Below are 27,493 nucleotides of genomic sequence, written 5' to 3' on the forward strand. Positions count from 1 at the left end.
TTTTTGCTACCTCTGAAAATTATTTTTTCATTTAGCTATCAAATAGAGAGAAAGTTAGGACTGACATAAGATTGCTCTGGACATATTAAAAAAAAAATGAGATCCTAAATTTAAAAATTCCTAAGTTTAGCTGTTTTTACTTCCTTGGGAGGGGGCACTACTGATTTAGTAAAACATTATCTGCAATTAATTATTAACTGTGAGTGAAGTGTGTTGGTATTTCTGGTCATCTACAGCAGAAGCTATACGCAGTTTATTCCAGAATCATTAGCATCTATGGTTTGCTGTTGTAGACACTATGACGATTTTAATATATGTATTTGTTTTGCTGTTCTCTGGAACAACTTTTAGCCAAGAGAAAACGTAAGTAAAGCAAATATAAAATTTACTGGAAATGTTAGTTGATTGTTGTCTGCTGTTTTAAGTGAATAGATACAGAATTTAAGTAGAGCCAATACAGAGGGCACTGTCCAAACTGATGTGTTTTCACAAGCAGAATTCTCACTGCTATGTGTGGGACAAGTGCTAGAAAAAGGACTGATGGTTCTTGAATTACTGTATTTGCTGCCAGAGAAAGAGGTAGAGTCATCTCCTTGTGTGCCACAAAATACACATGCGAACAAGTTAAGAAATAAAGCTGGTGCTCATTAGCTTTCGCGTGGTGCCTGAAGACAGATACTTTGCTACAAGTTTGATGACAGCTCTCACTTAAATGTATATTTTACGATTGTATTTAGCAGTGCTTTTTTGATTCTTCTATATGTTAAAAATGGTGCATATAAAGCAGACAACCTAAGTACTTTTGGCATTTCAGAAAAAGAAGATGCACATATATAAAATGTTTTGTTCAATGGCGCTTCATATGTATTTTAGATGCATTATGTAGCCAGGTACTAAAACCTGCCTTGTGCTTTTGTGGGATGATGCATACTTCCGTTTATAAAGCACTGAAGAATGTAGAGTAATCCTGCAAAAATTTATTCGTATTTGACTTTACTGTAAGTTACACCTTTTATTTTGGTAAGAACTTTACTGACAGGGAAACTACGCAAGTGTACTACTTGTAAAATTAGTGTTGAGGACTTAATTTGGCAAAAGGAGTAATTATTTCCATGTAAATAGCCTGTTTTAGTAGACATGCTTTTGTGTGTCTGCAAAACCAAATCCATACGTGTGTACGTAAGTGAATTACAAATGGAAGTAAGAAACCCCAAAGAAATGTAGTTCCCTTACTCTTTTAATGTTTTATATTCCCTATACAGATATGTCCTTACAGCACCAAAGATCTTACGAGTTGGGTCATCTGAGAAAGTCGTAGTTCAAGCTTTTGGTTATGAGAAGGAATTTCCAGTCAATATTGCCATAAGAAGCTTTCCAGATAAGCTTGCTGTTTATTCTTCTGGCCGTATTTCTTTAACTCCAGACAACAAATTCCAAGATGCTGTAACTTTAACAGTAAGGAATTCAGACTTTTCTTGCAGTGTTTTTATTGTCACATTTAGTTGTAAGTGTTAAAAAAGATTATGGTAAATTTTCAGTTGTTTAAACTGGGAAGGGGAGCCTCGTGCCCCAGTTTCTCAGTTTGCCTCATGTAGTTTATTTCATTTCAGTTTGTCTGAAATTGAAATTACATTGGATAAAATTAATGTAAAGGAGTGACACATGACTTAAACGTATGATCAAGCTATTTTAGAAACATTATCATGGTCAGACTCCATTAAAAAATAAAAAGAGAGAATGGAGAAGTGTTGAATGTGGACAGGATATGTCAACTGAGTGTTCAGAGTAAGCCAGAACGGTAACAAATCCAAGGTTCAAGACTTGGTCGAATTTGTCAGTGACAAATTCCAGAGGGGCTCAGATTTTGCCAGAAAGTTTTATTTAACTAATTTGCTTCTAGCAAAGGTTGCAAGAACCTAAATAGATTTTTACTGAAAGCTGATGATCAAGAAGGTTTTACTGGGGATCATGCCTCCCAGGAGGTGCTTCTTGCCCAGTTTTAATTTGCAGCCAAAATAACTTTCACCAGACTGCCAACCACAACAGCAACTTCAGTGTGGCCAAGATTCATCACGTGTATAACTAGAAGTCTGATAATTTGCACTCTCACTATTGGGCTTTGCACTTTGCTACTTCAGTTCTGTACATAAGTAAAATGCAAAATTTCAGAGTATCTGTTTGTAGCTTAATGCTCCAGACTGTCGTCTGTGATGTAAGCACGAATAGGCCCTTGTGGGTATTGATGTTTTTATTGAATAATAATTAATACAGGATAGTATTGTTCTTCAGATACTTTTCTTAGCAAAAAATACTGTAGGAAAAAATACTTGAAAAATGTTTTAATATTCTTTTAAAATCTGTATTTTATTTCCTCCAGCTTCAACCAACAGATTTACCAAGAACAGATGATTCAGTCAAGTATGTGTATTTGGAAGCTGTTTCTCCACATTTTACAAGATCTAAAAAAATTCCTGTTTCCTATGAGAATGGGTTTCTTTTTATTCATACAGACAAACCAATTTATACTCCTGATCAGTCAGGTAAATAATGCTTATTTGTCTTGACTGTTATTTAATTTTTAAAGTCTGTTGACTTTGCCAAGGAATTAGGATTTAAATGTCCTTTAAACTCTTGGTTATGTTGTGTTACCATTGGCTGCTATTTAATTTTTTAATCAGCAGAATAATATTTTGAACTATTTGATCATACTGTAGAAATTAGTAACTTCTCCCAATATCCTCTCAGTCTCTGCCCTCTACATCCTAAATGACTAATCTGTGGCACAAAAAGTGAAAGATTTTACTGGGAGTATGTTAAAAATACTTGTGAAGAAATGATGACTGAATCATTGGTTTCATGTAGATTGAGTCCTTTACCTACAAAAGTGATATGCTAGGATTGTGATGGTAAAAAATTATATTGCACTGTGATGATTCGATGTGAAAGAGTGGTGGTGCGGGTTTTCTTGTTGCTAGCGTGAACAAATACTGTTTGGGCACCACACTGACAAAAGGTCAAGAGCATTTTATAAGTATAAATAAATTAGTAAGGATAAAAGGTTGGATTTAGGGGGAGAGAGGGTGTTGTTTGTTTAAATCTCTATAATGGTATGACTTTGCGATTTACTGTAATAACTCTTGCAGTGAAAGTCAGGGTTTACTCTCTGAATCAAGAACTGCAGCCAGCTCGAAGAGAAACGGTCCTAACTTTTGTGGTAAGTTGGAAGTGAATTTAATATTAATATCCTATAGATCACAAAAGCAATAAATGTAGTTAGGTGGTAAATTGGTATCACAATCAATATTTAATAAAACTGTTAGATGTGTTTGCGGGTAGCAAAACATCTTTTAAAACATCTAAAGGTGACTTTACACGTCTGGATAGAGGTTTTCAATTCCTAGATCTGAAGTTGTTGCAGAATGGGGAAAAAAAAAAGAAAAAAGTTATCTTTAATATCTAGGGAAGGGATTTTTGAGGGAATTTTAATCATATATGGTTTTCATACTGTTGTTAATTTAATTTAAGATATAAAAATAATCAGTATCCACTATACTATATTTTTTAGCCTTTAACATTAGGGTTGTTATTATAGTAACCTTTTAGCAATTTTAAGCATTGTGTAGTAACAACTTTTAATTGTTGGAATCACAGGAAAATGTTTTATCAGAATTTGAGTCTGAGTTGTCTCTAAAAATGTTTGTGTTTTCGTGCTGTGAAATGGGCAAAACTCTTAGAAAAATGTCTTACAGCCAGGCTGCCACTGAAATGACTGGATGAAGATGAAGATTTTCCTTTTGATAAGAATGATCTGTAACTGCTGATTCTTTCCTGTTATAATTTAAAGGATCCTGAAGGAGTGAAAGTGGATATTCTAGAAGAAGAAGATTTTACTGGAATAGTTTCTTTTCCTGACTTCAAGATTCCTCCTAATCCTAAGTAGATTTATTTAACGCTTTTTGAGACCTGTTAACATAATATTGCTTTTTCTTAAAGACTGTCAGAGTGTCTTTTTTTCCTTGATACGCAGAGTGTGCATGACTTGAAACTTGGAGATTTCTAACATTTCGCATAGTGTGTAGCCATGATATAAGTAAGGAACCTATGACCAAGTGTTCTCCTTTTCAGTTGACTTCCAAACTAACACTTGTCTTTTGAAGCCAAGTGAGAAGCTTTCTCTCTGCATTTACAAGTAGATGGCATATGCTCACTGTAATGAGAGAAACTGAGGAGATGTAGTGAGTGAAAATACTGGTGATAAAACTGAAATTAAAAAACTGTTAGTGGTAGGTTTATCATACTCAATTAAAAAGGAAGAATAACAAAACTAAAGCTTCCTACTGTAGAGATAGAAACAATGCCAAAGATGTATTGATTTCAAGGAGGGGAACATTCATATTTCATACAAATCACCAGCATTTTTCCAGTAACAGCAGCATACAAAATAAATATCTCTTCAGTTCTCTTTTTAGTCTTGAGAGGGTGCTGAAGATTCACTAAGTTGGCAGAAGAATGCTAGCAGATGCTTGAAAAAAATTATTTTTGACCGATTTATTTTCATTACGAAATTAGCAGTGATTTCAGTCTGCATAGTTTTTATTATGGTGCTATATGGTGGAAAGATTGTAGGAACTGATTTTCTATAAATTAGTACGTAAATTGCAGTTATGTCTCAGTGTTCTAGTCAGAGAGAGAAGGACCCTAATAGAAGGCTGCATGAGTCCTTTGGGGAATTTTTTGCTAATATATCTTACAAATACATTTTTCAGTGTAGATACATATACCCATTCTCAGTCAAGATCTGATTGCTTGTAGATTAAACATGGTCTTAATTCAGGGTGACCTTCCTGATAGATCCAATCACTCTAAACCACTTGCTTTTGGCCATAGGACAGAATTTTGTTAGTAAGGCTTTGTTGGTTTGTTTTACATCATTTAAGATGGTGATGCACTGAAGGAGTCCCTTTTGTTTTAAGTACAAGATACAGAGTGTTAGAACTACAACTTAGATTGTCTATACAAGAAGTTGACTAACATGCTTAATCCTTTTGTTATAGTATGCATTTATCAAATTAATTCCTTGATCTAACTTGAGCTCTGAGTGTTTCCTTATAACAAATTTATTTGCTTTTTTTTGGTAGAATTTCTGAATTCTTTATTACTGTGCCTTATAACCTTATAAATGGTCTAAGTGTATTGAGTTTGCCTTCATTTAACCAAATAATTGATAACTGACCATGTTTTTATTATTTGGGAAAAAGACTGCATTTTTCACTTAGATTGAGCAAATTTAGCTGTATTACAAAACTGGCAAAGATGAAATGGATATAGTATGTCAATTAAAGCAAACTGGATCAAGTTTCTTCACATGGTAAGATAGGAAGATACACACATTTAGATGTTCTCTGCACATAGAAGTTCTGTGGGTTTAAGTAAAGCAATTAGTAATGAACTAAATGCATTTTAAGTGCCTCCAGTGGCAAAGAAAAATCATGCAAATTACAGTAAATCGGGTAGGTGATACCTACCAGTCCTGCTGACTGCATTGAAACAGACTTGTAGCCACAAACAGGCTACAACATTTGTCGAAGGTGATAATTGGCAGGTGAAAGAACATAGCGAATAGTGTCTTAATGACCCTGGTTACATTTGCAGTCTTCAAAATGTGTCTCTGCTTGTAACTGTAAACCAAAAAATTTTGATGATAGTCATAGCATAAAAAATGGCGTATTCTTTTCCAATTTATTTTAATACTTTAAAACAAGTTTCAAATAATTATTAAAATATCAAAGCAGAATCTTCTTAAAGTAGACATTGAACATGTGCAAAAACTTGCTGCAGGATTTTTCTCTCTAAATATTAACATGAAATATTGTTAAGTAGTAATAATAATTTTTGTCTTCAACATTAATTTCTTAAAAATGTTTGATTGTTGACATTTTGTAGGTATGGAATCTGGAAGATTGAAGCCAAGTATAAGAAGAATTTTGTAACCTCAGCTGTTGCAAAATTTGAAGTTAAGGAATATGGTAAGGTTGCCCATACTGTGAACCTTCATTTTTATATATTTTTTCAGTGAAATTTTTAGAGGACAGCTATAGAACACAGAGGAAGAAAATGCAGAAATGCCTGAGGTAACATTGAGCTGCTTATACACAGCAATGGGATGCAGTGTAATGCCAAGTGGCAGTGTCTGTTCCACCTAATTAGTCATATCAGTAAAAGACTGTATTAATTCAACTTGCCTATACATAAAGTTATTCTTTAGTATGCTGGGTCATTTTGATATAGTTGCACTGAGGCAAAATGTGGAGCCAGGGCAACTGCAGATAACTTAGGGCTTTGTAACTTGTGCTTCACTGTGGACGGGCTGAGAGCTGTATTTTGGGGCTGTAATACTGTAATTCAGATCACTTTGAAACCGACATCATTCTTTGATGGCTGTACAGGGGCATCTTTCTGAGTACCTGTGGCTTCATGTATAAAAGCACATCTCAGCAGCTTTCTTTTCTACTCAATTTTCAGCAATGCCAAGCTTTTCCATCGTCTTAGAGCCAGAAAGTAACTTTATTAGTTCTGATAAATTTGAGAACTTCAGGATTGTTGTGAAAGCTAGGTAAGGAAATTTGTCTTTGATTTTTAAATGTGTGTGTATCTCTTCTTCTTTTGCATCAAAAATGATTCTCCAAGTCCAGAAGTTTCCTCTTTTGGTTCCTCATGAAGCCCTATTATCACAATGCTTTCTGCTCTGTAAGACAACTAAGTGACCTTTTAAAATTCTTACAGAGTGATTATTTTTCAACAGAAGTGTTTAAAGCTACGCAGACATTTGTTTTCTGTCTTTTGCCTAGGAAATTACTCTTCTTCAAAAAAATGCTTTGTTGCAGCCATTAAAGTAATCTTAAAAGCATTTATGTTATTGTTTTTTTCTCAGCTATTTCTATAATAAAAGGCTTGCAAGGGCCGATGTTTTTCTTCGTTTTGGAATAATTGAAGAAACTGGAACAAGAATGATGCCTCGTGCAATGCATGTAACTAGGGTAAGAAGAAGCACACCTGGTTTGTGTAGATTTCATACGCTTAGTTCAGGTCTGATCCAGTTTCACTGAAGTTCTCCCATTAAATTTGATGAGAATGGGTTCCAACTCCTAGTTTGCACTGACAGCTATTCAGTATCGACTCTTCCTATGCAATACTATTATTGGGGTCAGAGAAATGCACTTTAAAATGAAACTCAGAGGCAGCATCTGAGACAGAATGTAATTTCAGTCTGGTCCAGTTACTCATTTGAGCAAACTGTGTGGTTAAAATTTCTATGAATAACTTTTATACTGCCTATTACAGAATAAACGAAAGAAATAGAATACAGGATCGATGTTGTAATACTGAATCATGATGGGAGACAAACAGATCAAAATTATATTGATGTGTTATGGGAAGTTTGTTCTCCACCAGTTATCCCTCCCTCATTTAGTCTGGCCTTTTGATTGAGTCATTGAGGAAAGATAAAGGGCATTATCTTTCCTCATTTAGTAACGATATCTCTGTGTTATTGCTACCTCTTGTTGGGCTTGCATTCAGACTTTACAATATGTGCCGTTGGCTGATTAATTATTAATAATTTTAGGAATGAATAATTCTTCATTAAAACATCTCACCTTTGGTTTCCTCTGGAAATAGACAATGAACAGAAACATGTAGAAGTCAGAATTTGCGTATAGTGTATCTATATATTATTTCTAAATTATTGACTATTAAGTAATGATTTATATTTCATTTCCAGCTTGAAAATGGAGTTGCTGAGATCAATTTTAACTGTAAGGAAGCAGTGAGTTTTATAGGGTTTCAAAGGCTGGAAGAATTGGATGGGTCATATTTATATATTGCGGCATCAGTGTTGGAGTCTACAGGTAAGTTGCTTTTTAATCGTCTTTTTTAACATATCTGCAAATGCAAACAGAACTAGAAAACAAAAGTATGTCAATAACTTTCCTAGTATCAGACTTTCTTTGTATTCAGAAATCCTCCTTCCAAAAAGCCCATCTGTCGCTAAGAATGTTTAGGGATTAAACTTTTTTTTTTTTAGCTATTTGTTTTCACATTAGTGCTAAGAGTTGATTCTTTAGATTCAAGGACTTCACTATAACTGACAGATTGTGCTGCCCTTTGAATTTGGACAAGTGGAGAAGACAAAGGCCCTAGGACACGATTATTAAAAGGAGTGTAATATTTTGTTAGGTGGCCTCAGTGGTGAAGCAGAATTTGCTGGAGTCAGATTTGCTGTGTCTCCTTACAAATTGAGTTTGATTGCTACTTCTCTCTTTATTAAGCCTGGACTTCCGTTCTTCATTAAGGTTAGTTAACATAAGCAGTATTGTTGCATATTACAACATAAAATCCATAATGCAGAAGCCTTATTCTTTTTTGTGTATATTACTGTTGGTCTTAACACACTTTTCATTTCCCTTACCTGTTTGCATTTTTTTCACTTGCTATTGTAGAAGAAGCTTAGCAGCTTAAAAGTTTTCTCCTTGAAAAATGTCACCTTTCATATAAGAAATGTTATCTGTTCTGATCAGGTGCAGGTGAAAGACACAGTAGATCACTTTGTTGGAAATGTCCCTATAACCATCACTGCAAAATCAGTTAGTGAGCAAATGGAGGAGACCGAGTTGATATCGGAGGCTTCAGACTCTGGGAGAAGACAAACAAGCATGAATGATGGAACAGCTTTGTTTGTTGTTAATATCCCACCTGATAGCAAAATATTGGAGTTTCAAGTGAGTTAATTTGCTCCATTATTTTGTTTCTTTGAGGGTTTAATTCTGTACTTTTGTGAATGTACAACACTGATGGGAACATTTTACACTCAGAAGTTGATAGTTTATAAACTTAGAGACTGTTACAAATAATCAGTTATGAAATGTAAGTGCTATAATGAAACATTAATCCTCTATTAAATTCTATATTAGATTGTTCTGAAACAAAATATACTATTATATCACATATTTAATTAATAATAATTATTTTTTAAAAATCTAAATTACTTGTGTAAAAACAAATATCTGAGAGTGCTTCCATCACTATGTAGGGAAGGCACATCATTAACCTTTTCTAGTCTGTTTATTTATGTACGTGCTTCTTCACTACCATTTTATATTTGACTTGGTATTTATAGATCTTTTTGTTCAATAAATCATGAAACTCTGGAGGTGGCTTTTATTTTATTAATCCCTCTGGATAATATGTTACAGAATGCTTTTATATTGTAATTTGTTTTCTTAAGTATAGTTCTGTTCTTAAAGTATTCAGAAGTCAAAACACACAGTTTTTGTTTCCTCCTTCACTAACAATTTTTCAGACATTTTATTATCTTTTCAGGTTAAAACTGCAGATCCACATCTTTCAGATGAAAACCAAGCAAGTAAAACGTATGAAGCAAAAGCTTATTCATCATTAAGTCAGAGTTATCTATATATTGACTGGGCTTCAAACCACAAAATACTACAAGTAGGAGATTTTATAAATATTAATGTATATCCACGTAGTCACTATATTCATAAAATACATCACTACAGCTATTTGGTAAGTAACAGATGTTTCCACATAAAATACTGAATTGTGATTTCTGGATTCTGTCTGTCAGTCTTACAGTAAAACATAGTTAGCAGTCTCACCTTTAAAGTCTGTACTAAGTCTCCGTTGTTTTGAATTCTCGTCTACCATAGATTTGGATTAAGTAGTGCTTGTCTCAAGAGTTGAAACAGGGAGGAAGAGAAAGATGCACAGAGATAGCACTTCTTTTTAGGGGATGAGGGAGAGATCTACCTTCACTTGAACTAGTCCCACTGATCCCAAGTTCATTTTTGTTTGCATGGAATTATATCTAAATGCAAGTAATTATTACGTGTAAGAAACATATTAAATATAAAATCTGACTTTTTTTTTGTTCTCCATCATTTTTCTGTTGTAGATCATGTCAAAAGGGAAAATAGTAAGCTTTGGAACTCAGAAGAGTATTAAGGATTTCGAATATGAACATCTAACTTTTCAGATAACCCATGAAATGGTTCCTTCATTGCGACTTATTGTTTACTACATAGTCATGGGAGAAGAAACTGCAGAATTAGTAGCTGATTCAGTTTGGCTGAATGTGGAACAGAAATGTGGGAATAATCTTGAAGTGAGTAGCAAAATAGGCACTGAAATTTGTGGATGTGCATTCATTTTGTGGTCAGATTTTAACTTGGAATTACACAAGTTCTTTAACATTTCCTCAACTTTATTAATGTGTTTGCCTTCAGATGCATTTCTTTTGAACGGTGTGCTTTTAAAATTACCAATGTTTGTTTTCAATGTATAGATTAGGCTGCAATCAAGCAAAGAGATGCTGAATCCAGCAGAAGTTGTATCGCTTCACATGAAAACACAATTCAATTCCTTTGTTGCTTTGTCATCTATTGACAAGGCAGTATATGGAGTCACAAGAAGAGGAAAGAGAGCAATGGAAAAAGTTAAGTACTATCCACAAAAGAAAAACAAGCTGCTGTCTGCTCCATGTTCATATTCAGATAGCTGTTGGGTGTCATGCTTTCAGTAAGCCTGAAAATAGGCAGAAGAGCAATTCAATTCAGAATAAAAGTTGCTGGTTTAAATCTGACAGTCCAAAATTATACAAATAATTCATTTGCAATATTTTGATTTCCAGTAAAAGTAAATTGTGATTTGAAAGGCAAATGTGAACTGTCTTGTTAGAACCCTTCAGACTTGGCCAAAAATAAGTTGCAGTGTTAGAAAGCTCCTTGATCAAAGAGGTATGGAGACTACATTCTCCTTCTTGATTCTTCCTGTAATCTTTTTAGTTTATATTTTTAAGGTGTACTGGTAGAATGGTATGGCAGATGCTATTATCTTCAGTGGGTTGTAGAGGTTTTCAGACCTTGTTCAATTTTAGATATGTGTATACGTAAGTAAAACCTACATATCATCTGTCACTGAAATAATTCCATTCCTATAATAAAACATGGTGGGTTTTTAATACTTAAGAACAGTAAGATACAAAACGCATGTGAAAACAATACGAGGATACTTTTGCACCAACATTGAATCATTTTAATCTGTTTAACACGACTATTTAATTGGTTTTAAACAAATTAATCTGAGTATCAGACCTGTTACAAATGTGTTAGTGAAGCATTCCACCTTTATTTGTCTGCATGACTCTCTAACTCTGATATGGGCCACAAGAAAGTGGCTTGTTGGTGCTGATCCTTGAACTATCTCAAATATTGCTAAATGGTATTCTTTAGAGCGTTGTAAGGACATCTTCCAAACGAAAGTGGCCTTTCCACATTTTAGTTAGCTGCTGATGTGTTTTTTCCTCAGATAATGCTACATTTGGAAAAGAGTGACCTTGGGTGTGGTGCTGGAGGAGGAAGGAACAACGTTGATGTATTCCGAATGGCTGGGCTTACATTTTTAACTAACGCAAATGCTGATGATTCAAATGAAGCAGGTATATTCCTTTGTTTTAAGCACAGAATTGTGGATTTTGTTTTCTGAAATATTCTGTTGTGACTCTTGGCTTATTATGTTGGAACTTAATTTAATTAAAAGGGAATGCATATTCTAGTGATTTTTTGAGGGAGGAAAATGTTATGACTTGTGAATTGGTTACTGTAATTGAAATGAAAATACTTTCATGTAATTAAAATAGTAAACACAAGAAATGTCCCAATGTGATTTTATGGAATTATTTTTAAGTGGGCTATACTGTTACAAAAAAGGTCACATCCTTTTTACTTACTTATTTTTTGAACAGGTGAAACTTGCAATGAAGTTTTAAGAACCAAACGGTCTGACTTCAAGGACAAGATACTCAAAGAAGGTGTTAAAAGAAATATTTTAAAGTATAAAATAATGAAAAAAAATCTCATCCATTAGAAATCAAGAATCTGAGTGTTTACTTACTACTTCTAATTATCGTTATTAAGTTAATGTAGTGGGGAGAGACTGACAAATATGGAAGATTACTTTAGAGGCGACTCCATTATAAAGCCTCTTAGCCATATGCTGAATTTGAAGTCAGCAAGATTTAGGTACACATTGAAAGTACAGCATATGTTTAAGGTCTTTTCTTTTTCTGAAGAGATATAGCCTGAAGACTCACAGTACTACCATATGGCAGCCTTTCCCAGAGACCACCTGCCAGGGACCAAGCCTGTCAGAAGAACCTTTGGCTATTAAATCTTAAAATGTAATACAACTCCTCTTACCTAATTTATATTTTTAATTCAGAATAGCAGTGGTTAAGTGTGTGTCACTAGCTCTTGAAAAATGGCAAGTTTATGTCCATCCTCAAGCCTGTAACTTCACTGAAATTCTGCAAATTTTAAAGATAGGTTCAGTATAACGAGTTAAGATGCATTTGGAAATGAAAACTTCTTCTCAAGGAAGGGAATTATTTTATTATTATTTCAGCATCCAAATATACACGTCCAGAAATTAAAAAATGCTGCATGGCTGGAGTAAGAGCATATCCAGTCGCTGAGACTTGCAGTGATAGAGCTCAGCGAATTCGAAGCAGTGAAAAGTGCATTTCTGCGTTCAGAGATTGCTGTGAATTTGCAAACAGACTGCGGGAGGAGGAGCCTAATAAGCTTCTAATATTGGCGAGAATGCGTAAGTACGAGAGCTTTATCTCTTCTGTGGACATGTGGTGAAACACTTCCAGCAGAATATGGCTAAATATAGAGGTCATAGCTTTGTTAATCTATTAACCCCTCACTATTACCAGTCAGGGTTACTCCAGAAAAAATTTTACCAGTCTCCAAAGGCCTTGGTTGCATACCCCTGAAAAGCGGTAGGAGAGCAGTTCTTTATTCTGTCACAAGCTGTATTCTATTCACTCATATTTAATACAAGCAGAACTGCAGTAAGACCGCATCGTTGCCTGTGTAGGCAACGCTAAACTTGAATGCTAAATTTGAATCCTTTGCCCGGGCCCAAAACAGCCAATGGGTAGCATCTCAGGAAAGATAAGTGGGAATGTGAAAGTTCTTTTCTCCCATTCTCTTACTATAATTGCTTGTCAACAAGTTAATCTGGTTGAATATTGGACAGGTATTCACATGTGTAAATAGATGAGGTGGGATGAACACAGACTTTTGATTGAGGGTATTCAGAAACTTTTTTTCTTGTGTCAGGACTAACTTGAGCCAAGTAAGCAGAACACAGTATCACAAAAGAAAAAGATAATGATTTTGAAGCCTTTGATTATGTTCTCCAGATTTTGAGGCTATCCTGGAACTGGATGAGGCAGAAGTTCGTAGCTACTTCCCTGAAAGCTGGTTATGGGAAGTTCACCAAGTTTCTTCAAGGTACTACTTTTCTCAAGTCAGTTGCCAACATTTGACTTAGTCATCAGTTTTATAGGAGGTAAATGCTGAAATTGAGGTAAGCTGAGTAGCCTTAATCGTACCCAAGATGTGTGCTAAAATGGAGTCTTATACGAACAAACTATTCCTGCCATGTGTGCTAAAATGGAGTCTTATACAAACAAACTATTCCTGCCATGTTCTCCGTCCATGCAGGATATGCTGTCTGGTGCCCAGATTGTTGAGTCACTTTTTCTTTCACTTTCAACCTTGCTAAACAAGGTTGACTTCTGTAAAGTCAGCTAAAACCAAGTTTATCTAAACAAAAATACAGAAGTCCTGTTCTCTAAATATGCTCTCGTATTGTGTCTTACCTAAGTCTCTCCTAGATTCAGGAATTGCCCTGGGCACATACTGTCTATGTATTGATTAGCTCTTGGTGTTAACAGATGGCTATTGATAACGTATAAGTGTACTAACACTTCTGAACACAGATCAAAGACTCTGTCTATCACCTTGCCTGATTCACTGACTACCTGGGAAGTACAAGGTGTTGGCATTTCTGATAAAGGTAGGTACTGCAACTTAATTAGACTGCAGCTAAAGAATTAGAGACCTTTTCCATTTAGATTTTGCAGAATCTCTCATTGCAGTTGACAGGTATGTTCTCAAATGTTTGGTTTTTTGGTTGATAAACAGGAAAAGATAGCACCAAAAATATATTTTAGGGAAAGGAAATTACTTTAATTCTCATTATGAATGTAAGTGGCTGGGGAAAAAAAAGCCTAACTTGTGTTTGGCAGTGGCCCATAATAAATTACTAAGAGGAATAGAAGAACAAATAGTGAGTAAATCTTCCCTGGCACAACTTCATAGAGGTACATGTGGTAGTCTGAACAGAAAATCTGTTTCTCACTTTGGGAAGAGGGAGAAGAAGCCCAAAGGACTGGTATGTCAGCAAATGTGTGTGAGGAGTGGGAGACAGCAACTTGGAACAGGAAACAAGAGCCTGGTCACTTTTAAAAAACCTTGGACAATGTCAAAATACATATTAAAAAACAATGTCATAGTAAAGGTGGCAAGTATGTGAAGGCTTTTTCAAACTCGTTTAACAGAAAGGTGGATAAGATGATCTACTGTGTTTTTAATTTTCTTAGGTATATGTGTTGCTGCACCATTGGAAGTGCAAGTTGTGAAAGACATTTTCCTGAGCGTTTACGTTCCTTATTCTGTGGTGCGAGGAGAGCAAATTGAGTTAAAAGGATCCGTTTATAACCATAGAGCTTCTCCAATTAAGGTAATTTTTCGTGTTAGGGAGTTCTATGTAAAGATTAACATAATAAAAAAGCAGTTTCCCTGCAAGTATCCAGCATAAACAGATCCTTGGATCAGATTTCTCTAGTCCTTTAGCTAGTGTTATGTATGCTCTATGTAACTATGTAACAAATAAATAATTAAGTGTTTCATTTCCAGCCATTCAACTGATTACAATGTTGTCATGCTCTTGCCTAGCAACTTTGCTTCCTGAAAGTTAAAATACAATTTTTCTGTTCCAACTGGACACAGTGTCAGAAAGTGATGGGACTTTTTTGAGGGTCCTTCTCCAGAGCTCACAGATTACATTGTGTAGGGATCTAATGTAAAAGGACTATTTTTAAGACAATACATTCAAACAGAAGTGCAAAATTTTTATTGAAAAAACATGAGTATAGTATGCAAAGGTATGTGTGTGAAGCAGATATGTGTCTGAAGCCTAGTACAGTGGTTCCCTGGTGTTGATAACGAACATTTGTTAGTGTGTCTGTAGTACAAGTAATAGTAATTCTAAAGTTGGTAACACTTGCTTGTTGTAAACAGCAAAGTAGCGTCACAGTAATAGAATGCTCATTATAGTATTTCAGTGGCTTTAATATTTCTCTGGTGTTGTACCTCTCATGGAGATGAAACATATAAAATCTTTTCAACATTTCAGTTCTGTGTTAAAATAGCAGCTGGAAATGGAATCTGTTCTTTTGGAGATTCTGCAACTACTGGCTTGAGGACACACAATTGTAATTTTAAGACTCTAGACGGTGGTTCTTCGTCCCCAGTTACATTCAGAATACTTCCTTTGGAATTAGGTCTTCACACTGTCAACTTTACATTGCTGACAGCAAGGAACAGTGAAATTGTAGTTAAAACATTACGCGTAATGGTAAGGAAAAAAATGAAAATATTTGGGGTGTTCTGGAATTTCATATTGATTCAGTCACAATAAATGAATATATTAAATCAATATATAATTATTGCTTTGTTTTACTGTTGTCAGAATCCAAAATATCACATTATATCATTGAATTCACTGAGGTGTATGCAGTGGAAAAATGCATGAGTATTTGACTATGCACATTTTAAAATCTTGCATATAAGAATTGTCAGAAAGATATAGATAGATTGTAACTTAGTAAGCAAGGAGAGTACTGTATTCTAAGTTATTTGGTTTGGATTTTCAACTACTTAGGCATACTTAATTGAAAGACATTTTTTGTAACTTTATACTTTCCTAAGCTTTTATTTAAATATTTTGTTAAATTTTCTTTAATTTTTTTTTGCGATAGAAGACTAGCTTATATGTGTGTATAATAGATGTAGAACAGTTAAGTAAAACTCAACCACAGAGAAGGATGTAGAAGGCAGAAATGCTATGGTTTAAAACTGTTGTTTCAGCTAATATATTTGATTAAGCAAAAGTGTTTTCATTTTCTACTTCTTTCCTCTTAATGATTTCAGCCAGAAGGCATTAAGAAAGAACTTAATGCAGGTTTCACTTTGGATCCACAGGGTGTTTATGGTAAGAGAATTGATCACATATGTCTTTACTTTGTTTATTTTTTCATGTTCTTGATCCATGATGATCAAGTTTTCTGTAATGTGAAAAAATTGGCATTTCTCCTTCCTGAAATATTCTTTATTTGTCCCTTCCTAGGATTCCTGTTCTTTCATTGACCAACAAATCCATCTCAAAATAGCTAGTCTTTCAAAAAAATAACTTGTATTAGTTTCTTAAAGGAACCTTTATATGTACCTTTTACTATGATAGAACACTAAAGATTGAAGTGTTTGCATCTGTTCTTTTTCAAGGGTTGATATTGTTTGCACGTGCTTTTGGGCATATTTCTGGTCTTCATGTTATCACAAGTATTTTTGTTGCTGACTTCTCAGATTGTTGTAACCTTTAAATCTGGCTATGTCTGAATTGTCTATTGATTTAGCTTGTGCGGTATGATATATATACATTTTCAATTATAGGTTCAATCAAGAGACGACAAGAATTTAGATACAAAATCCCACTAAATCTGGTCCCTAAAACAAAAATTGATAGAAGTGTCAGTGTAAAAGGTAAATTGAATTTAAACTTTTCATCTACTGCATATGTATTTTCTGTATATATGTTCTTTTTCTCCTATTTTGTATTGCTTTGTTAAAATTTGCCTGAATTTATTCTTAGGTTCTCCTTTTGAGAAAAGGCTTTGCAAATCACCTTTTTGTGTAGAATTCTAAATACTTCATATAGAATGATTGCTTATAAGTATCATTCAGATTCTGCCCTTGGATTCACTTTGATAATCTTTCATTTAAATAAATTTTGTTCTTTGTTTTTCACAGGACATCTTATGGGTGAAGTGATTGCCACAGTCCTCAGTCCTAGTGGTCTTAGTACTCTTACTAATTTGCCGAAGGGCAGTGCAGAGGCAGAGCTTATGAGCATTGCCCCGCTATTTTATGTGTTTCACTACTTGGAAAAGTCAGATAACTGGCCTTTACTGGGTCCTGAAACCTTAACTTCAAGAACTCAAATGAGGAGGAAGATGAAAGAAGGTAGAAAAATATAGCTTCTTCTCTTGTTTCAGAGTTGTAGAGGTGCATAAACTTTGCTGAAGTAGAAAGATAATTTATCTGAGTGAGCAAGTACAATTTTAATATAAATCTCTTTTTGTAACTTATTTTCTGCTTAATATATCCCTTAGGAATTGTGAGCATCTTGTCATTCAGAAATTCTGACTTCTCCTATAGCATGTGGAAGAATGGGGAAGCTAGCACATGGTGAGTTAAAAAGGTCTTGTGGTAGTTCAGTCCCTATCGGGACCAGACTCCGCAGTCTCTCTCTCACTCCCCCCACCCTCCGAGAGAATAGGGGGAGATGATATAAGAAAAACCGCTCGAGGCTTGAGATAAGGACGGGGAGAAATCCTTAAAGTTACCGTTATGGGCAAAACAGACTCGACTTGGGGAAAAGTATTCATTTATTACTAAAAACAGAGAACAAGATAACCTCCCCCCATCCCTCCCAGGGGGGTCTTTTGATTGGAATGGATAGAAAAGGCTTGTTTCACTCCTTTGTTTTCATATTAAAACTAATCTTTAAAGGGTGATACTTTCTAGAAAGCATGAGAGGTGAGCTTGATGGTAGATTTAAATGGTGCTTACAACTTTGAATAATATCTTTTGATTCCTTGTTTTCACTTGCTAAACCGTCTTTACACTGTTACAATCAAGTTGGGCCAATGATTAGGAGCAGCCATACCTGAGATAATTAGTGGGATTTTGTTTATGGAAAACAGAATCTGCCACTGCAAATTAGGCAAAATACACGGTCACTGTCTTACCTTTCACAACAGCAAGTGCCATTGGCTTATAGAAAGAAGGAGGAAGATGCTTTAAAAGCATCTTCCTTAAATTCTTTGCATGAGAAGAAGTAATCTTTTGGGGATATAATGACATCATATACTGAAACATGGAATTTGATCCTAGTTTAACATTGAATAATAATCGCCCATTTGTTCAATTCAAAATTAATCTGCAATATTTCTTTGAACTGTGGGAGTCTATAGCATACCTAGATCATAAATAGTGCAAATTTGTGTCTGTCCTCTAGCAATGTGGTAGTATCTGCTAATCGAAACACTTGTGATCTGTTTGATTTCCATGGCAGGTTGACAGCTTTTGCTTTAAGGATTCTTGGACAAGTTAATCAGTATATAAATCTTGATCAAATTTCTGTTTGTAATTCACTTCTGTGGTTGATTGATTACTGTCAAATGCCAGATGGGTCATTCAGTGAATTTTCAGATTACCAACCAGTGAAACTACAGGTAAGAAAACCAAATGTTTTCTGTGCATATACAGTAAAAGCTGAAGTCACCAGGAGGTAATGTGTTTTAGGAATGCAAGACATTTTGGGCTGCATTTCACCAGAACACCTATTCAAGACAATTTTGCTAAGTTTGCATGTTGTTCTAAATTCATTTAAAGAACAGCACAATCTTGTAAACGTTTCTGTTTTTCCCCTAAATGTAGCTGCTTGCCACTTCTTAATATTTAGAAAAAAAATATGTAGGTTGATTTTACAGTATAATAATAATGGCTTGCCAATAACTTTGTGTAATTTTCTCTCTTTTTTACAAATAAACTTTTACCTTCAAAAGAGTCAACATACTTTCAGATTAAACCAAACTGATATTTCTTAGAGGAATTTCTATTTGTTCCCTCACCTAAACTGTAAAAAGTTATATTTATTTAAATTAACTGGTGTTTCTGTTTAATTATATTTACATATTTGATTTTGTAGGGTACATTACCTAAAGAAGCTAAAGAAAAATCTTTGTATCTCACAGCATTTTCTGTTATTGGAATTGAAAAGTCAATTAAAATATGTCCTGCTCAGGTAAACAATATTTTTATTTCTGCCAGCAGTCGTGTTCTGGGATTCTAATTTCTTCAATTTTCTGTAATTTTTTTTAAAGAAACCAAGAGGCTTTTTTCAATTTCAAAGATTAAGATTTATTTGCTTTGTTAGTCTTTCCCTTTCAAAATCAGTAAAAAAACAGTAATGAAATTCTGAATGACTTTATTATAAGACATATTGTAAAGATACTATATATACCTATATTGTCTTGATAGATGTGTTTCTTTAAAAATAATTCTAATAGGTGTAAGCTTTAGCCTATTCATCTTTTCAGAAAATCCATGATGCTAAAAATAAAGCAGGAGATTACTTGATGAAAAATGTGCAGTCTGCTCAAAGCCCCTTTACTATGGCAATAACTTCATATGCTTTAGCTCTTGTGGATTTGGACCATCACTCTGCACGATCAGCGTTCTCTGCACTAAAGAAGGAAGCATCTGTCATAGGTATTGAGTTCTCTCAGAGTCTGTACTGTGGTTGGCTCTCAGGCAGTCTGTTCCTTTAGTATTTTAAAATTCTCTAATGTGATGGTGCTCCTTGGAGAGTGAATTTCAGCGATGCTTGCTTTGACGTAAGTGAATTTCTAGTCTTGTGTGGCCTAGTATTTCTCCTAGATTGAATCCTGCTTTCAGTTTTTCAACAGTGCAATTTCATTAGCATTGTGCAAGTCAGGTAGTGTCCTAGTTTAGTTCCTCTCGCAGCTTAGGTGAAAATTAACTCTGTCCTAGCCAGAACCAGGACAGCTAGGCATCTGTCATTCCCTATTGTATCTTGTTTGTTCTATCAATAGGCTTTCCTTTTAGGCAGGTGTCCATAGTACATTACTTTTGTCCCCCTCCTCATCCCTGTGATGTGTCCACTCTCTTCCTTGGTTCACAGTGGAATTTTTCCACAGTATTTGCCACTGCCCTCACTTTTGTTGTGTTGGGCTTTCTTCTTAATTTCTTACTGGTTGATGAGGGACCTTTGTAGTCTCTTGTGAGTGCTGTTCCTTTTTATTGTATTTTGTCACAGGCAAGGAACTCTGCCAAATAACAATTTCTACTGGAATAGAAAAGCTTTGTCATGTCTGTTGAAAGTGGCTTAAAAAAAAAAATCTGTATTCTATTTGTGGACCAGCAATATTCAGATATGCATCCCATGCTTTGCATGAGGTCTGTTTGTCGTCAGTTTCTCGTACAAGTGTCAGGCTTGCTAGCATAAGAAAAGTATATCTTTCTCTCCTGTTAAATGCAGAGCGAGTGCTTCCTTTTCTCCTTGACCTGAGCAGACAATACTTTACCTTGTCTAGTCTGGAGAGAGCCGTTGCTATGTTTCAACGTGAAACCTTCCTTTTATACTTTTGTAGGTGACCCTCCTATTTATCGTTTTTGGAAAGATACTTTCAAAACACTAGACCAACACACTCCCAGGTCTGCTAATGCACAAACAGTTGAAACTACAGCATACGCCTTGCTTACTACTTTGCTAAGAGGGGACAAAAACTATGCTAATCCAATCATCAAATGGTTGTCTGAAGAACAAAGATATGGTGGAGGATTTTATTCAACACAGGTGAGCTTTTAAATATTTTATTCTCATTCTTCAAATACCAAAATCTGAGAAGTCTGAAGAGGATAATATCATTAGATGACCACACTGACAACTTCAAAGTCCTATGTATGGGACTAGTATCAAATGACTGTTTCTATGATATTCTGTCTCTGGGAAATACAACTTATTTTCTTGAAAAGTCTATTATAAATAGAAATTTGCAAGCTGATTACACTGACTTCAGATCTGCAGAATGAAAAGAATCTTAGGAAGAAAACTGTTTTCCCAAGTTTTTTTTATAAAACAGAGCATTTCGTTTCATGATGTGACGTTTGTTATTGTTTTCCACAAAAATGAAACTCGGTGTAAGAAGGTACGCATTTGTTCATTTTAAAAACTGTGTTAGTATGCATGAATAGACTGAAAGTCAAGTGAAAGTTGCTAGATTTCTAATACACTATCAACTAGTCATACTAGATAAAGTATCCCAATTTGTGCAACCTCCTTTTTAAAAAATTATTAAAAATGCATGAAGAAACTTATGAGTGCTGTGTTTTTTATTGCGACTTGGTTGCTTCCTATTTAGTACTTGCATGCATTTCTTTACATTGCACAAATATGTCTCTAAGTATAGTGTTAAATGTCACCACCATGTTAAGTAGACTGCTGAGACAATGCTAAGCTGTTTAGCTAGTAATGGTTGCCATTATTTGTAACCATGTTTAAGTGGCAGAAAATAAATTGCTTTTTAATACATTTTCACTTCTTTTTAATTTCTGAAATTAATTATTTGTAATTGATTTCTGGCAGGACACAATTAATGCCCTTGAGGCCTTGACTGAATATTCCCTTCTTGTCAAACGGCTCGATTTGGACATGAATGTTAAGGTAGCCTACAAAAACTATGGAGACCTTCATCTGTTCGAACTGACTGAAGATAATTTCGTGGGAAGAACTGTGACAGTGAGTGAATAGTATCACTTTTCAAAACTGAAAGCAGAATTCTTAGTAACTTGTTAAATAATTATTTGAATTTTGAAATTGCTACTAAAGTAGCTTTTTCTTTGGATAAAGTGGTGGTAATTTGATATAGCAAATGTTTAAGGACTTTGCTTACCTGCTAAATTTAATACGTTTGAATATTCATTTAAGTATCTCTGCTTGTTCCTGTGAAGTTTTTTTGTAGAATCTCTTTGTTGCATTGAGCCTTAATATGTATATAAAATGTAGGAAAGACAAGCAGACTGGCTGATCCAAGTTGTTGCTAATAGTGGTATCTTTATTATTAACTTACACCTTTTTTTTTAATATCAATCCTTTAGGTACCTTTGGATGATGACATATATGTAAGCACTGGAAGCAGCACTGGCATAGCTACAGTAAATGTAAGCATGAAACCAATTTTTTAAATGGAATCTCTGATTTGTTAATATCAACCTTGAAAAAGAAACTGAAATTTCTCATAAAATATTCCATTTGTTCTCCTTACCTTTAAACTGAATTGATGGATGTCGTTACGGCTATGTTTTAGATTAAGTACAAGCCATTGCATGAGTTATGGCTAATAAGAGAGAAGTTGTGAGGTTTCTTCCTTTTCATCAGAGGTTTTCTGTTCCATAAATCTAAATAGATGATCAACTTAGTTTTAATGATCATCAATTATTACTGCCTCTGCTTAGACAGCCAAACAGAGAAAACACAACTTACTGATTAATTTTGAGAAATTGTTCAGTTCTCTGGTATTCTGGTGTTTACTCTTAGTTTATTAAGCAGTGACATTGAGAAACTGTTTTCTTGCAAAGGAATAATTTAGTGTGCCTAAATATTAAGCTGTTGCCATGATACATTTTCTTCTAATCTTTCATAGCCTCTTCTAGCGTCAAAATTAACAACATCTGAAATTTACAAATTCTTGTGTACTAATATTTATATTCAGAAAATATCAGGACTTGTTTGGATAATATTTTTAGTCTTGTAAATATGACCAGCAAGATTGGTGTGGTTTTCCTCAATAATTCCCCATTTCTTTCTTTGTTGATCACTTATTTACTCTGCTTTGCATCCATCAAAACTAATCATGCGGTACAGCCTTGTTTTTACTGGTATTATGTTCTTCATATTATGAGTTTTCACAGCGTTATGCCAGTTTGGAGGATTGTTTACTGCTTCTGTTTTCTCTTAATTTATTTGTGCCTGTGTAGGTGAGGACAGTATATAATACAATCGGTACTTCCGAAGAGTCGTGTAACTTTGAATTGAAGATTGTTCCAAAGAGCGATGATGGTAAAGGATTAATATGGTTTTAAATATTACTACTCAGGTCAGTGCAAGGGAGGGAGGAAAAAACCCCTTGCTTTGTTTAAAAAAGTGTTTCTTATTAAGAATGAAACTAATAAATTCTGCCACTTTCTAAATGCCAAACTGGAAAAGAAATTGCTAGAAGCCTTTTCAGCCCTTCTTGAAACTATTGCCTTTTTGTGAATGGAATTAATTTTTACTCATTTATGGAGGAGTTTTTGCAGCTGGGGGGGTGAGGAATACAGAATTCTAGCAGAAGAAAGAAATATGATGGAGGATGGTAAGGATTACAGTGAGTTCTACAAGGTACTGAGAGTTCTAGTTCAGTGACAACACGGTGTATAAGCATATTCTGAGCTTTTGGCATGAAGTAGTTTTAATAACATAAGTACACAGTAAAGCACATTAAGCATTAAAGCTGTCATTTCACCTGAGTTATAGAAGAAGTTTAATGTTACTTCTTTGAGGCTAGACAATAAGTTCCTATAAAATTAGCCACCAAAACAATTTAAAGAATTATCTTTCCATTATTAAAATGCTGTATGAGAATTTTGGATTGCTGCTTCTGAAGAGTTATGAAATTACTTATTTGTCTGCACTTGATATGAAAAGGTTACAGAAAAGAAGAAGGTGAGCCACTTGGGCGCTTAGAGGCTTGTGCAAAGTAAGTACGGCTGATGGGATTTTTGGTTGTTTGTTTGGTTTTTTTTTCCTTACCCAGTGACTGAGCCAATGTTTTGCATTTAAAGGTTTCGTTCAACTAAATGTGTCTTCTAAATGTCCTGATTTCCTAACATTCAGTGCTCCTCCTTGCAAAGGTGGAATTCCTAGCAGACACATTAAGGAATTGGAGCAGTGCAAAGCAAATGCACTGTGGGTCTACATATGCATTATGAAATTAATCTAAGAAGGTTACAAAGGCTTTCTGGTCTTTTGGTTTTTCTTAGTTATTGTTTTAATACTAAATTAACTGCTATATATTATATCTATTTTATGTTTTAAGACAGTAACATGATTTTTTTTTTGTTAATAATTGCACCTAGTCTTCTGATCTTCATTTCTGCCTGTTTCTATGTGTAAACACAATAAGAGCCAAAAGTCACGATCTCTGTCAGAGGGAGGGTTTTTTTTAAGTTATGTACGGGTTCTCCTGGAACATAAGTATTAAGAAAATCTTCTTTATGCATAATGTTGGCATAAATCTGAAATTATTCATCTGGACTATTTTGCTTCATTATGAGTTTACTGTCCTGTAAATGTTGGTAGAATTTTCCTTGGGTTTTTCTGGGATCACATTTGAATATTTCTTTTTAATTTTAGTTATGTTTAATTAATATTATTTTTAATCTATTTTAGGTACAGGCCCAGCATGAGAGAGCCTCAGTCAGGGTCTGCTCATGCCGTGATGGACATAGGTTTGGTGAGTGGAGTGGAAGCAAATACAGAAGACTTAACTACTGTAAGTATTACAGAACTTTTTTCTTTTACTGAATTTTTTTTTGACAGAACTATAATATTTACATGGACTCAAGTATTCTTTTAAGGATAATTAGCTCTTTAATTCTTTATTATTTTCCTGTAATGAGTAAAAGGATATTTCCTTTAAAAAAAAAAAAAGTGAGAATATGAGCATTATGAAGACACAACCCTAAAATAAGATTTATTTTATATCTCAGAATTATGTTAAAGCTACTGATTACAAAACCTTCAAGATCATTAAAAAAATCTTTAACTTGTGTAAAAGATTTTTCTCTACTTTGTCCCCTACAGCTTGCAAGTGGAGTTGATCAGCTGATAGCAGATTATGAGATCAAAGATGGACATGTTATTCTGCAGATAGACTCTGTATGTTACCCTTTTCATAACTATAAGCACTACTTTAACTCTTTGGAATAATTTTGTTTCCTCTAGAGTTCCTTAATTCATGTGTCTTTCAAATAGGTGCCGGCTAGTAAATTTCTCTGTGTTGAGTTCCGAATAAGTGAGCTTTTCCAGGTTGGAATGCTAAATCCTGCAACATTCACTGTATATGAATATCATGCGCCAGGTATGTTTTCCATGTCTTCAAATTCATGTTTGTCTTTCGACTCTTTATTCCTCCTTAAAGACTATATTTTTCCTTCTTCAACAGCTTTTTAATTGTTGTTAATTTGAGCTCAGGTAACTTTTGACTCACAAAGTTTCAGTGCTGACTTCTTGGTCTTTGGTGTTCTGTATGAATTTATTATTTCTTTTTGGATCTTCTAGATAAAAGGTGTACTATGTTTTATAACCCCTATGGAAATGAAAAGCTTGTGAGATTGTGTGAAGGAGATGAATGCAAATGCATGGAAGGTAAACTTTTTTAAAATATGTTTTTCCATTTCACTTGATGGGAAAATGCAGTGTAGTGCTTTAGACGTAACCACACTAAACACAATGAAAAAATCCTCATAAGAACACAGATTTGTCCTCTCCAAATTTTATATTAAAAAAAAAATAATCTGTGCAGTATATGATCATGGATGCCTGACTGGATTAAGTTTAGGTGATTAAGGGTGTTATTTTGTGTTTTAAATATTCACTGTTCAAGCATGCGATCCCATAATTATGCTGTTTCTCAGTTACAGTAGATTGTCGCGAACAGGTGGGAGTTCATGATGTTTTATTTAAGGACATGTGGTGACATTGTCTTAACAGTGGGTTTTTTCTCTCTCCATGTAGCTGAGTGTAGTAAAGTACAAGACAGACTGGATCGGTCAATAACTGCTGATACCAGGAGAGAAGCAGCATGCCAGAATGATATTGCATATGGTGATATTTCAATTGTCATTACCTATTTCATGTGCTCTGACTGAAATGTTTACTACTGCTGCAAAACATTTTGTTCCAATTAGAACTTTAGTGATTAAAATTCAGTAGGTTTGACAGTGGCACCCAGAATATGAAGGTGACATTGGAACAGAGAAGATTAAGTGCTGCCCATACCCTCTGCTGAATTAAAGTCACAGAGCCAGGGTTAGTGCACCAGTGAGCCTGATCTGATGAGTTCTGCTAAAAAGCACTATGTTTCTCTTGCTTGGTACCATTCGAACATGATCATGTGGCTTTGGGGTCAGAGGAAGTTGTGAGGCATCAGAGGAGAGCATGGGTAGAGCTTCCATCAGATTAGAGCGTGGGTAGAACTTGTTAATATTTCTTAGCCCTGCAGTGTATAGCTATAGCCATAATTCTCACAGGAATTAGTACTGCAAAGGGACATTATGTTCTCCATCTGCGCATCTGTAAGACATTTAGTATTTCTTAGAGGTACAAGAAATAACAAAAAGTTTGGTTTGTGTTGTTCTGCAGTTTATAAAGTGAACATCTTATCTCGCAGTGAAGAAGGTTATTTTGTAAAGTATTCTGCAGCTCTTCTGGATCTCTATAAAAGAGGTGAGTGTCCTGTTCTTAATCCGTTCAACAATTTATTTAGACTAAAAGCTGTTTGGTTGAGGCCACTGAAGTAACTGACAAAAATCTTTTACAAGAAACGTGTTTTATGTAGTCAAATTTTCCTGTTATGTAACTAGTGGCAAATAGATCCCTTGGCTGTGGTATACTGTAGAACATTTTGGTGTTTTCTCTCTCATATATGAGTGACTGGAAATTATCTTTGTGAATTTTTCCAATTCTTGACGTTCTACTTCAGGGCAGGCTTTTGCTCAAAAAAATAATGAAATAACCTTTGTTAAAAAGAAGACCTGTACAGATGTTGAATTGAGCCCAGGAGAGCAGTATTTGATCATGGGAAAAGAAGCCTTGAAGATAAGCATTGGTTACAGTTTCAAGTGAGTAACTTGCCATCAGAATATGCAGAGAGTTAATCTTAGTGTGCTTTGAAGTGGCAAGTGTTTGTATGTAATAATTATTATGTAATGTATAATTGTTTGAATTTTTTAAGTGTTAGTTCGACCAGTAGTTACACAGTGTGTTTTCAAATGTATAAATATAAAACAGGATTATGAACACAAAGCAAGCAATTTTATACTGTAATTTTTTTTCTGTTTGACATTTTCCTCCCCAAATCTTAGCAACAAATGATCGCTTTCTTTTGTCTTCTTAGATTCCAGTACCCTTTGGACTCCAGCACTTGGATTGAGTGGTGGCCTTCAAATACAGCATGTACATTTTGTCAGGAGTTTTTAAATACAATGGAAGATTTTGCCGAAGATCTCATCATCAGTGGCTGTTGATTTACTTGGACAATTTTAAAATTTAAAATATAGATCAAATCTCATTAAAAAAAACCAATCCTCACCTGTTTAGTAATTCTTTCCCAAGCTTAACATTAATTAATAGTTCATCTTGAGAAATGGTTTTTGTTTCTATTTTATAGCCACGTTCTTATAACATAGCAATGTTCAAAGTATGTTTTTTAAGCTTGGATGGGAGAATAACACAGAATAGTGAGAAGATATTTGAGGTCAGATGAAGTAAAGTGGATTTGCTTTCAAAACAAACAGAGAAAATACTGTTGTGTGCCAGAATAACACTTAAAAGCTTTAAAATCTCACTTCTTATTAAAACATAATCCTTCCTTTAT

At 34.5% G+C, this 27,493-nt stretch overlaps 1 protein-coding gene across 1 annotated transcript; it reads left to right on the forward strand.

Annotated features, from left to right (window-relative positions):
* The first annotated feature begins 295 nt into the window (after positions 1-295).
* On the forward strand, positions 296-27,207 carry C5 (complement C5). The gene is made up of 41 exons (XM_086763662.1): positions 296-363; positions 1,263-1,455; positions 2,378-2,540; positions 3,144-3,214; positions 3,845-3,936; positions 5,944-6,026; positions 6,523-6,613; positions 6,932-7,037; positions 7,781-7,907; positions 8,236-8,351; positions 8,577-8,777; positions 9,379-9,582; positions 9,971-10,180; positions 10,361-10,510; positions 11,383-11,512; positions 11,819-11,884; positions 12,478-12,678; positions 13,286-13,376; positions 13,868-13,944; positions 14,531-14,670; positions 15,346-15,567; positions 16,143-16,203; positions 16,662-16,751; positions 17,019-17,231; positions 17,381-17,456; positions 18,346-18,505; positions 18,982-19,077; positions 19,373-19,544; positions 20,447-20,652; positions 21,442-21,594; positions 21,954-22,016; positions 22,833-22,914; positions 23,542-23,593; positions 24,286-24,388; positions 24,700-24,774; positions 24,871-24,976; positions 25,177-25,263; positions 25,633-25,722; positions 26,260-26,343; positions 26,600-26,738; positions 27,014-27,207. Exons 1-41 carry the CDS (start codon positions 299-301, stop codon positions 27,141-27,143), a joined length of 5,037 nt encoding a protein of 1,678 aa, XP_086619788.1. The 5' UTR covers positions 296-298; the 3' UTR covers positions 27,144-27,207.
* The last annotated feature ends 286 nt before the right edge of the window (positions 27,208-27,493 follow it).

Source organism: Chlamydotis macqueenii, chromosome 20, assembly GCF_036417535.1.
Source record: "Chlamydotis macqueenii isolate bChlMac1 chromosome 20, bChlMac1.mat, whole genome shotgun sequence".
Classification (NCBI taxonomy): domain Eukaryota; kingdom Metazoa; phylum Chordata; class Aves; order Otidiformes; family Otididae; genus Chlamydotis; species Chlamydotis macqueenii.

Bases quoted from the DNA above. Each gene is read 5' to 3' on its own strand.
- C5 (XM_086763662.1), top strand. From the start codon at position 299: ATGACGATTTTAATATATGTATTTGTTTTGCTGTTCTCTGGAACAACT. The intron at 22,915-23,541 runs GTAAAGGATTAA...TGATATGAAAAG, and splicing joins TGTTCCAAAGAGCGATGATG to GTTACAGAAAAGAAGAAGGT. The intron at 24,389-24,699 runs GTAAGTATTACA...TGTCCCCTACAG, and splicing joins ATACAGAAGACTTAACTACT to CTTGCAAGTGGAGTTGATCA.